This window comes from Lepidothrix coronata, unplaced genomic scaffold, assembly GCF_001604755.1.
Source record: "Lepidothrix coronata isolate B3197 unplaced genomic scaffold, Lepidothrix_coronata-1.0 Scaffold165, whole genome shotgun sequence".
Classification (NCBI taxonomy): Eukaryota; Metazoa; Chordata; class Aves; order Passeriformes; family Pipridae; genus Lepidothrix; species Lepidothrix coronata.
This window is the reverse complement of record NW_016690345.1, coordinates 384,946-397,485: the sequence shown is the minus strand read 5'-3', so window position 1 is coordinate 397,485 and position 12,540 is coordinate 384,946. Positions and strand designations below refer to the sequence as shown.

The following is a 12,540-nucleotide window of genomic DNA, read 5'->3' as shown; positions in this document are numbered from 1 at the left end:
CCCAAGTACTAAACACACAGTGCCATCAGCTGACGCTGGGCACTTCAAATATTCAGATTATTTCCAGTTAACACTGGAGGAGGAGAGAAACTGTACTCAGTCTCTGTTCAGCTACACAAGCAAATATATTCAGCTCCAGACAGCAATCCACCTTCCCTAAAAAACCACCACCACACACCAAGCAAAAAACCTGGAATTTTCATAAACACCTTCAATGGAGACCAATGTTTGGAGGTGTTTGCCAGAAAACGAGCAGGAGAGTGAGGGAGTTTAACTAGGGAGTTAAACTACATTTGGGCAACATCTACCAAGTGGAAAAAAACCCAGAGCGTGCTTCAATCATGGACTGCAGTGGATGGGTTAAAGCCAACTGTAAGGTTTTGCAAGATCCTATAAAGCTCTGAAATCCCACCCAACATTTTTAATTCTTTCCTGCAACAAACAAATCACTGGGGTTGTTTCTGCAGCTTAAGCTTTGCTTGTAGATGCACACTTGAAAGTAAACAATGCTCAGAAATGTTGACTCTATCATCTTAAAGGAGTTTTTTTCCAACTTAGAAGATTCTGTGAAGAGCTACTCAGATGGATTTACCTGTAAGAGGGAACAAGTCCAGACCACTGGCCCTCAGCTGGCTTAGGTGGGACAGAGTCGCAGGCCTACCACGATGACAACAATATCTGCTCCTGATCTCTAAAAGAAGAAGCATTTCTTAGATTCCACAATATCCTCTTTCTGTAGAGTTAATACTCCAAGAGAACAACTTTTTCTCTGCAGGAACATCAGGCTTTATGCCTATAAAGCATTTCTGTTCAAACCAGTTTCAGAGCCAAGCTCTGAGGCTGGCTCTCACCTGCCACAGCTGGAGATCCAGCATTCCCAAACTCACTCTATCCCTGCTTTTCCTTTATGCCCACAACACTAAAAGGGAAGAAGTTCAAGTAAGGTCTTCTTTCACGGAATGAAGTTTATTCTTGAAGAACGTCTGCCTCGAGTATCAGTTCACCTGAGCCAACACCAGGCTTCCTGTGGCTGAGGAAAGCAGAACATAAGTGAGTCCTGCTGGCAGCTGGAGGTTTTCTTGTATTTGACTCATATAAACCAGCATCAGACAGTTCCATTCATAGGCTGCACTCTGGTTCAGTGCCCATCTCTTTCCCAAAAACAGGGATTCACACTTCAAGAGTTTGGAAATACTTAAAATTATGTGTGAACACAGAAGTCAATTCAACTTTTGTGGGATTTAAAGGGAAATGTCTTTTCAGCCTTGGAAGAAAATGCTGCTGGAGAAGCATTAGCACAATAGGAAAGACCAGGAAAAAATACAGAGGCTAAAATTCATCTGCTCCTGCTGAAATATGTTCTCTTCCTCAAAATTAAGAGTTTGCTGAGTGCTTTCAGTATCATTTCAGAAAGAGGCAACCTAGCAAAGAAAAGGGCAGTCTAAAACAATTTAGGAAGACATCTGCTCCTATCTCCCCTTTCTTCAGGGGGAAAAAACCTAACTGTATCATCATGTGGGTGAATTGCTTAGTATCTCAAACTAACCTTTTCTGGCCCTTCCCTTTCTCTCCTCCCCTTTTGTTGGATTCTTCAGGCATCTCCTTGTAGCTGGAGGGGAAATGGTTCTGTATAAAAGAGTATAAAGGAGCCAGTGGAGGTGAGATGCACAGCCAGCTTCCCCAGGCTCCCAGTCCTCTGGAATCACAGAACTGCTGAGAGCAGAGGTGAAAGCAGAGCTGGGGAAGCTGCACAGGAGAACACAACCTAGGAAGGCAGGACAGAAGGAAAAGGACAGTTCAGCTCTTCAGTCCCTTCATAGCAGGTTCACGAGAACAGAAACTCCACATAACCCCTTCCAGTATCATCCATCTCTATTAAAAGCATGAGAGCAAATCATTCCAGTTGGAGTCTGGATGCACTTAAAATATCACCCCTAGAACGCAAAAACGCTGCTGAAAATTAAAACCTTTTGTCAGTGCTGTGTGTTTACAGGTGTCCTGCTGGATAAACCCACCGAGGTGCTGGGATTGGTTGTGGTTACCCTTTGTAGGCAGGGCAGAGGTGGAGGTGACAAGGTTGGATTTCTGGCTGGGTATTAGCACTAAGGAAAGGATACACTCGGAGTAGCTCTGTTGGTTTTGGATACAACAGGCCTGCTGGGACACTAAAAACCTATTTTGAACTCCAGTCAATCTGTTAATCTCTCCCAGGGAATGAAATGCTTCGCTGCTTATCACCTCCAGATATGACTGAACAGTGCTTGGGGTTTAAATTACCATATTTAATTAAATGTAAGATACTGAAATGCTTGGGGACATCCACTAATGGAATTGCACTGGCTGCAAAGCATAACGTTGTCATTGTCCCCTTCCAGTGTCCAGCCTTCTGTACACTGAAAGGCATCCTTCAGAAAACAAATATTTCTACTGTTACAGGAAACACATCTTACAATTGGAAATGTTTTATTTTCTACTCCCTCGTGGTACTGCCAATATTAATGATCCATTAATAAACTTCAACTGCCAGAGATTTTCTGATTTACACTTATCAGTAAATGGTCTTAAAATTCCTCTCAGGGACAGAAGAACACAATGAAAAGTGCCTGGAAACAAGATAATGGTAGAAACAGCAAATTCCACCCTCTGCCTTTTTCAGGCAATAAAGTATAAATGGCCAGGAACTCAGGTTATGGAATTGATGGAGCTGTACCCAGTTACCAGGGATAAGGATGCCAAGCTATCCACGTTTATCTGTCGGAGTTTGTCACAATATCTCTATCCAATCTCTCTCACCCACTAGAACAATCTCAGTCTTTAGCCACATATTGAAGTCAGACACGCCTCAGGGCAACCTCTCAAAATCCATCCCTATAAAAATCAATCTGCCTTAGAAACACCAGCACAAATTCATTAGCTGAGTCCTAGTCCAGAGGGAACCTTAAGTTGTTAAATTAGAATATTGTGGGTGGTTTCAGGAGTTGGTCTTACTCCATGAAAGCCCTTATGGTTTGGGACACAGAAATCCCCTCTTTCCTAATGATAATAGGACAGGCAGCACCTGTGGTAGGGTTTGCAGGTGGGAGTGCCCTCAGTGAAAGAGCTGCTCTGTAATGGTCAGCCACTCTGGAATTCAGAGGGCAGCCTATGGGATGTGGTGTTTCCCCAGTACTGGAAAGCTGAAAGTGTGGAGGGTTCCAGAATCCTACAAGCACATGTCTGACACACCTGGCACAGGAAAACACTCAACCAGCAATTCACAGCCCTGTGTGTCTCTTCCAGGTCGCTGAAGAACTGGCTGCCAAACAGGAGGCGGAGAAAGCAGAGCAAAAGGGGAAAAACGAAAAAGAACAGAAGGAACAGGCAAAAGAAAAAAAGCCACAGAAAGCTGGAAAGAAAGTAAGGCTTCCTGCAGTACAGGCAGGTTATGGAGAGAGAGACAAAGCACAGCCCAAAATGGGCAGAGCTGGTAACTGGCATTTCACTGGTCACCAAGGCTCCAGCCTCGGGTTCAGGAGACAAAAACTGGCTGGGGCCAGTCCCTCTCAGCCTTTGGTGGTTTGGGGGAACTGAATTTTACCTCTCACGTTTTAGGAATGGCCATGACTGAGCTCAGTGGGAAGAGCTGATGTTGGTGTGGAGACATAGATGAGGGAAAAGCACACGTTAGGGCTTTGACAGTGTTGCCAAGACAGTAAGTGAGGTAACAAAGTGGTACCTGGCCATCTAACCAGGCATTTCCACTTCTAATGTGTATACAGAGAAGTTAGTTGTGCCACCCACTTGCAGAATTAGGAAATGAGAGCCTTAGTCTCACTCAGAAACCCACCTCAGAGCTTGTGTGGATTTCAGAATAATTTTTAAATTGTGTTAACCAGCAGCATCTCTTTTTTTTTTTACTGCAGCCAGTATTTCATAAGCCTGTAAATAAGTCATCATTTTCAGTCCACATTCTCTGCTACTTTTGCTTCAAATCACAGTGGACACCACTTAACGTACAATACACTCCCTGAAATCTTTGATATAAAGGGCTGGTTTCACTGAAGACACACTTCCAAATTATTTCAGGGGCAGCTTCACAGAGAAAAGCACCTGTGAAGCAGTGCAGTGACCAAAGGGCACCTTCAAAGGCAAGCTACGCAACAACAATTGTAGGCTTTTGCTGAAGCAGCAGATTTTCTTTTTCTCATTTACTTTATAGTATAAACAAAAGTTGAAACGATATATATTTTTAAATAAGGGTCATTAATCTCTCACTGAATATGTGGAGGAGAAGGGTGAGTTTTCTAGGGCAAAGCTTCACTGCAAGTTTTACACAAATTAATTTTAAGGCCTAACCCTAGAACAAACATGTATCAAAAAAAGAGATGCTTTTCTTGGATAACATCCATTAATATGGCCAAAAGCTCTCATAACATCCAGCCAGGAACCTAAATTACATGAATTGAGAAAACAGTCAACTTAACTGGGAGGCAGATACCTAACTGTGAATTTGTAACTTAGCATCTTTGCTGCTTGAAAACACCATTTGGGTCATATAAAACAGTATTTGGGGGTTTGGGGTGGGGCTTTTTTCCCCTTTGTCAGTGAAAATGCACAGCAGGCTGAAGGAGCACATACATAAATATGCTCTCCACACTCTTTAAACCTGGTGCTGACTAGGAGGGGTAGTGGCTGCTCCTCTGCAAACAGGAAATGTTTCTAAGTGCTGGCCTCACAGGTTTTCAGTCACTTGTCCTCAGGGTGACACTGTCACAGCGTTAGTGAAGGCATCACACACTGCTATTATTGCTGCCACTTCATTCTACCTCAGTGGCAGAGCAGAGCCAGCCTGTTGGAGCCACAGAGGAGAAAGGAATGTAGTGCCTGCAGACCCACCCCAAACACCACCTTGTTTATTTATTGTCCCTGAGACTTCTGGTGACTGGTACCAGGGCTGAGTGCAGCTCTGTGGGACCCCTTCGTGGTGTAACCCCTCAGATCAGCACAGACACTGCAGAACTCGATGGGGAAGATCAGACAAAAGGCAATAGCTTAGAAAAGCTTTTGAAATTAAAGGCTTGAAAGAGCATTGTCGTTCACAGCTTCAGAAGCTGCAGCATCTCAGACATCCCCGGCCTTTTGAAAGCGTTCACGAGGGTGTCCTCTCATGGCTCTCTGCAGCTCTGCCCTTGTCCTGCTCCTTCCCAGCTCAGCCAGCCCAGAACAAACCCCTGGGATGCCTCTGCTCTCACACAAGGGATGAAAAAGGCTGTTCCAGACACTTCAGTATAAGTCAAAGTGAGATGTTTCAGGCACACTGAAAATGCCAAACCCAACCCAAGCCTCTGAAACTGGATGGCAATTCACTCATCTGCTTAAAAACCTGACTTTCCCAGGATAAATTTGATTCCTTCTTGGTCTTGCAGATTTCAGAAGGTAAGAACCAACAACACCAAAAATGTATCTCAGTCCCCTCACAGACTCCACAAGGTTGTTTTGAAATGGGGTGAAATAACAGCACAGAGCTCTGGGGTTTTATATCTTCATGTCATTCTCATCTCTTCACCCATCACAAGTCCTGTCAAGTAAAATTCTGAGCCATTATATCAGGTTCTCTGTGGTTCATTGAGAAAGAACAAAGGGAACATTCTCTCCAAGGTTATAGCACTGACAGGGGAAAAAAATAGCATCTTAGACCGGTTGAGAAGTATTTGGAAAAGTTCTAACAGCAGGACTCTTATTAAAATAAGTACAGGCTATAAGTCATAGGGATGCAGGCAGGAAAAAAGCTCTGCTCCCAACTTCGATCTTAAAGAAAACAAAAGTTTGATCCCAGAAGGAAATTTAAGTATTTCTGAAAAGCCTGATAGCAATCTCTACAAAGAGTATTTGGTATCAAAGCAACTTCACTTTCTTTTCTCTGCAAGGTGCTGATTTGATTTCCCATTAGGCACTTAAGGAAAACAACCCACAGCTTCATCCCCACATAATCCCTCTTTTCAACAGCAGAACCAGTGTGGACTCTTTCACCCAGCAACCTGTTGCAGCTTGTCTCACTGAACATGAGCAAGGCTGTACATCCCTAAATTTCATCCAAAAATGCTTCACAGTGAGACCCATTTTGTCCTCAGTGAAAACCATTAGGAAAACGTCCATAGGAAAAAAACGCACAGTGGAGTCAATTCCTGTCAGTTTTCCCTGCTGCTGGGTGACAATCACCTGGGATGGACTAGGCTTTGGAAAGCCTCAGAAATAGATTCAGACTCATATTTCCGTGTTTCTGCTTAGATTCAAACATATATTGTTGGTTCAAGGTGCTTTAACACATTTAACACAGAGCAAGTATGGAACTAATTAACTGAACATCGAAAACTACATGAACTGGCTCCAGAGGAAAAGTTCTTGTTGTTTTATTGACTCTTAGGCTGTTAACTGAGGCAAGAGGGAGAAGAGCATCCTGCAGCTGTCCTTTAGACACAAAACAGGGGGCTTGATTCAAATCAATCCTATTGACATAATGAAAATCACTGAAGCAAATGACTAAAATGGTCCATTGGCTTATTTATAACAATAAAAGAAACATTAATGTGTCCTATGCTATTAAGAAGCTAACCATGAATTTTAGGCTGTTTTGGGGGGAGGGGGATGTTTAACAGTTAGCACTTCTCAATATTTCCTCTCAGAACATCATGGTTTAATCATTTTCTATAAAATACCACGGAAGACTGTAAGAAGAATGGATTCTGCCTACTGCAAAAGATCCAAGGATGAATCTCAAAATGCTACACCCTGTAAAGCTGAGAATACATGAGAGTAACTGGGGATTTGAGCTCAAATCTTCAAACTCTTGCTTATACTTTACCCAAACAGTTCTCAATGTTCAGTCAGGAAACTCCTGAGTTTCTTTCAAAGCTATCAATAAAGCTTAGGGTAGAAGTGAAAAATGCATTTAGATTTTGCATGTCCTTCCTGGCCCAAACTGTAATTACTGCAAAATTACTTCAATTAAAAACAGATCTTTAATAAGCTGAAACTGTATCTGCAGGTAGCAGATATGCACCTAATTACAGCACATATTTAGGGGGGTTGTTTAGACTTAGCTATTCCAGGAGCTGCATTTTATGTCTTGTTGATAACAAGTAGTTTACAGACTACTTAGCAAAAGCCTGATCCACCTCTTGCTGTCTTGCATAAATCCACATTCACCTCCTCCCCAAACAGTGATCTAACTTCCCATTATCAACTATTACCTCACTAGCATTTTGAGATTTATGTCTGATACAATATAAAAAAATTTGGAGAATTTTCTGGCAACTTTTTCCATCAGAAAAACTGGTGCAATGGAATTAAACTGTTTCAGGAACATGACAATGGCAGAGTAACTGAAAAAATAGTAATTTCATTTACATATTGAAGGTCTCCTACCTACATCACACGTCTTCAAATAAGCCAAAGCTTAATTCTTGTGACTTCAGTAGGTCAGTTGATAAAATTACACCCCCTGTGCTTCACTCATGGGGATGCTCTGAGGGCTGGAGCCCCTCTGCTCTGGGGACAGGCTGGGAGAGCTGGGGGGGGTTCACCTGGAGAAGAGAAGGCTCCAGGGAGAGCTGAGAGCCCCTTGCTCTCAGGGGCTCCAGGAGAGCTGGAGAGGGACTGGGGACAAGGCATGGAGGGACAAGTCAATGGGGAATGGCTTCGAACTGCCAGAGGGCAGGGTTAGATGGGATATGGGGAAGAAATTCTTCCCTGTGAGGGTGGAGAGGCCCTGGCTCAGGTTGCCCAGAGAAGCTGTGGCTGCCCCTGGATCCCTGGAAGTGTCCAAGGCCAGGTTGGATGGGGCTTGGAGCAACCTGTGCCAGGGGAAGGTGTCTCTGCCCAAGAAAGTTGGTAGAAATAGATCTTTCAGGTCCCTTCCAACCCATTCTATAATTCTATGGAACTGTGCTCTCAACAGCTTTTCTTATCACCTTCCCTCCAATCTAGGTAGAGGATGAAGGCTGGAAAATGGGTCCCAGTAATTTCCTTTCAATACTGGAGGAAGGAAGCAGTCAATTCAAAGGTCAGTAGAAAAAGATAACAATTACAGCTGGAATGTTCAACTTAATCTGAACGTCATTCATATAAGGTCAAGTGGGCAGCTGCCCAAACTAAGAACATCATAGAAATGAGGACATTTCATTAAAAAATGGTGTTTAGGAAGGGAGTCTTCCAGAAAATTCTTGGAAATCTGTCAAAATCATTGAGCTAATTGTACAGAAAGGTATGTTTCTGTGGGTGAAAATGAACAACCTAGAAGCAAAGTGCTTCAATACATATGTGAAAGCATTTTTGGATTTTCAGAGGGCAACAAAAATGATATCTGAATGGCTAATAATTCAAAAGCATAATACTGCAGATCGAGCTTCAGCATCAATGTTTTCATACTCCTGTAACTTTTATCTGTCCATGGATTCCTTCATCTACACCAGCCAGTAAAATTGATTTTGATTATATGTTTTAATAGGAGGATCTTTTCAAACAGAGGCATGAAAAATGCTGCAGAACTAGCAATATACTTGCTTTATGCAAAGTGTGTGAAACTTAAATATAACCCAGACTCACAGGCAGGAGACTGGCTGGTTTTTCACATTGAGAAAGAACCCAAAAGTAGGGATTGCTCAATAAAAATTAAAAAAAAACCCAACATATTCTTTTCTAGATCTCTTCTATCCTCTCCTCTCCACTTGATAACTGTTTATCTCCTAAACACTTGTCTTCAATCTCCACCACAAGTGAGTCACCAATCACTTGTGCCAGGCCTGAAGACAGCATGGAAGTCATGCACTTGTCTTGGAAATGGGCTTATTTTTGCTGGATTTCGTGGAGATTCTGTTCTACAACGATTTGGAAAAACCTCTTTTCTGCTCTCCACTCTGCAGAGTTAGTGCCTTGCTAAAATTCCTCACATGAAAAGTCCCCATTATTCCTTCCTGCTGACAAATTACTGGCGTCAAGTTTTGTGCCTGGTTTGTGCTGGTTGGGGAGACACAAGTGCACAACGTGCTAAACATGCTCCAGTAGCTTTGCCTGACCTCTGACTTGAAGCAATTAGGGTTTTCTTACACGTTATAAATCAGAAAGCAGCCTTATGGCTAAAAAGGAGCTTTTCATCCCAGACTCTACCCTTGAATGCTGCATCAGAACCCCACTGAAGTCAGCAGGAGTTCGAGGTAAGGATCAAGTTCATCTGCACTTCTTCCCCTGGCTGCCCAAGAGCATCAGTTGTGCTTTTCTGTGCACTCAGGATGAAATGGCACCTGAGCTCAAAACCAGCCACAGCAAGACTGGGGTTCCCACCCAGCGAGTCCCCAGGGCAGTGAAGGAGCAAAGGTGGCCCTGGGTGTTGGGATGAAGGAAAAGGAAGGCAGGAGGGGTTTGCATTGTAGGAAACACGTTTGGCTGTAACCTCGACACAGGGGATTTAAACGGCACTTCCCAACACAGCAGTGAGGAGTAAGAGTGCCACAGAGGGCACTTTAATAGTAACAGAGAGTCCCACACCTCACAACTAGCCCAAGCAGTAAGAACTCAGGGGTTTATGAGTGGCTGTGGGACTGGCTCTGAGCCCTGCAAATGTGTAACTTCAGGGGTTATCTGTGCTGGCTTTTCACATGAAGGTGAGCTCTGAACTGAGGGTCTGCTGTGCTGTGAGTCTCACAAAGCCTCCAAAGGGCAGCTCAGCAGCCCATTAGCTGCCTGTGGAGCCTTCACTGCTGTTCAGACCCTGAACTGGGCACCTGGAGCCAGGCAGTGGGAGCACAATGTGATTCCCATTAGGTACTGGCAGCACTTGCTGGGATAACGTGCTCAGGTAGGTCAGGCACAGGCACATCCTTTTGTGGTAGTTCCAGACTGAGCCTGGCATTCCAAGCTTAACACTCACACTCCTCTCCAGCCCATCCTGCCAGAGCTGACAGCTACTCCCCCAGCTCCAAAGGCACATAAGAAGGAAACATTTTCTGCACAGAGCACAACCAGCAACCCTCAGAGTGGAAAGAACTCTTGCAGGCTTCAAAGAATACCTGCAGTTCTACCTTGGGCACACTGAGAGTCTGGAGCTGTGCAGTTAAACTTCAGGTGGGTTTTTTTCCCCTCCCTTTCTCCTAGTGAACCAAGTCTATTTAAAACCACACTTATTTTTAGTAAACAGCTGTTAATTCCTCCTTGCAGTACAATCCTCTGCCTCATTCACAAGCACTTAGTGCTGTTTATTGCAGGACACAAACACAGCACTATCTGGGGTGTTCAAAAATATATTACTTTTAATCTACCCGTGGGTAAAGTTCTTTGGTCACAGCCTCCAGAACCAAACCTACAACAACATCTGACCAAAACAGTGTAATTTCTCCTATTTTTAATTGCAATCTGCTTTTATTTCAGTAGCAGGATCATGCAGAAAAAATAAGTTTGAGCTTGGTCTTTCTACACTGGGAACTTTCTCTGTTCCTGTGGGGAAATAAGTCACTACCAGCATTTGCACAGAAGTTCAGATTAGTGGATAAACCTTGAAAACATAATTGAAGGGAGCTTGCTTAAGAAAGGTTTGTATCAGCTGCCTACAATGGAATCATTGAAGTCCCTACTAAGGGTGCCCAAAGTTTACTAAACAATAGCTGACCAAACAACAAACATCTTTGTTTTGTCCCCCACACACAACATTTACAATTAAGAAAGTCTTCCCACCCCCTGAAACTGATACTTTATGCTTAGGTTACTTAAATATTTATATATATAGTTTAGTTTTCACAAAAATGTAACCATTTCAGTTACAAGCTTTCACTCCATGTTTTTTCCTCCTTTACCAAGCCAGAACTGCTGCCTAAACCTCTCTGGAATTCATGAAGGCTTTTATTCTTCTAGAATGGTATTTGGCAGTTTTTCTAGTTGCTAAACTACATTTGCCAAGCTCTAAAGCACTTATTTTACATAGTATTGTTGGAAACAGCCACTTTGTGTGACTTCTTTCACACTGGACTAGCAAGAGTTTACATGGAGCAAATGTGAGCAGTCTGAACCATTACGTTTTTGTACTGGGGGTTATTTTTGCAGTGCCCTGTGCTGTGAGGCAGCAATGTGCTATTTTTCCTATTTTACAGATGCCCAGTTGATATTTATGACTTGTTCAGTGTGGCAGAGAATATTTTTGAGTTCTACCCAAATACTCCATGGCCCAACCTTTAAGGTGTGGGAATATTACACATTTTTAGCTGGGCACCAGAAGTTTCAAACCCTTTTGCCAGGAGGTTGAAATGAGCCCTTTTAAGAAAAGCTTCGTGCTTTAAATAAATATATTGCAATTATTAGTCACAGGGTGGTCTCTGAAATTCAGAGGCATTGGAATTACCTACTACTCTGCAGAGCTGAGATGCTGATGTTGGGAGTCATGTTAGTGGACTGGGGTTCCTTTTGAGCCCTGAGCTAGTTATACATCCAAAATAACCCCAAAATAAGCATCCACTATTTTAGAAAAGGTGACATAAATTGCACTGCATACACACACACAGAAATAGCTCCTGGAGCTGGATGACCCTGCCTGTAACAAAACACCAGCCAGTGAAAACATAACATCCTTAACCTCCTGACCTCCCTTTAAAATTAACTTTGAAACATTCTGTTGATCTATAAAAGAATAACAGAGCATGTAACACCTTTGAGTTATTGATCTTTTTACTAAAATTAGGCATCTCTAACCTCATGGCTGATATAACACTTGGTATTGCCAGGTAAGGTCTGTGGGGACTGTCACTGTTTTGCCTGCAGTGGGTATTAACCACTAATCAATTTACAAAATGACAACAAACAATTATGAAAAAATAGAATAAAAATCTATGGATCCCTCTATGAAAAATAAATACCTAAATCCTACTAGTCCAGTGAAAACATAGCACTTGCAACCTGTTGACCCAGCCAAGAAAGTGTTTAAAAATTCACATAACTCCTTATGCAACATCTCCTTTCCCCAAGGCTAGAATTCCAGGCTGGAGGAGGTACCTTTTAACTAAGGCAAACCAGCTTTTCCTCCTGAAATATTACAGGACATCTATCATGCCACCTGATGACCCACAGATAATTTAAAGGAATTAATGTCTATACTTCTGAGTTTCTTTCATTACTGTCCTTCTCCACCTCCACCATTTTCAGTTATGAATTTACCACCACTCACCTGCAAAAACTTTTCCCTGTGTGTAAAACCACAAATGTTCTGCACGTAATTGGACTCTGAAAACTTGTAGGGGATGGAAATAGCAGCCAGTCTTGTATTAACTGGGCTAAAACTTGAATGACCTCCTGTGGGTACTGTGAAACCTTCCTGAATTTACAGTGCCTTGGGCATGGCAATGGGTACAGGGAAGAGTATCTTCTACAAAACAGATTCATAGATGAGCGCATATCTTAGAGAGGAAAGCTGTCACTTTAAATCATCTGGAAACTGAATTAGCACATACTGCTGAAGAGGAACTGTCATTTAGGAAGATACTGTCAGGGCTTGAAAAGCAAGACAGGAATTGTCTTCCTTCA

General features: G+C 42.8%; 1 protein-coding gene across 1 annotated transcript in view; it reads left to right on the top strand.

Annotated features, from left to right (window-relative positions):
• Window positions 1–12,540, top strand: part of IQCA1 (IQ motif containing with AAA domain 1) — a 105,974-nt gene that overhangs the window by 55,328 nt on the left and 38,106 nt on the right. Inside the window, 2 exon segments of the mRNA XM_017829617.1 lie at window positions 3,280–3,396; window positions 7,966–8,041. Coding sequence (XP_017685106.1) covers window positions 3,280–3,396; window positions 7,966–8,041 — 193 coding nt within the window.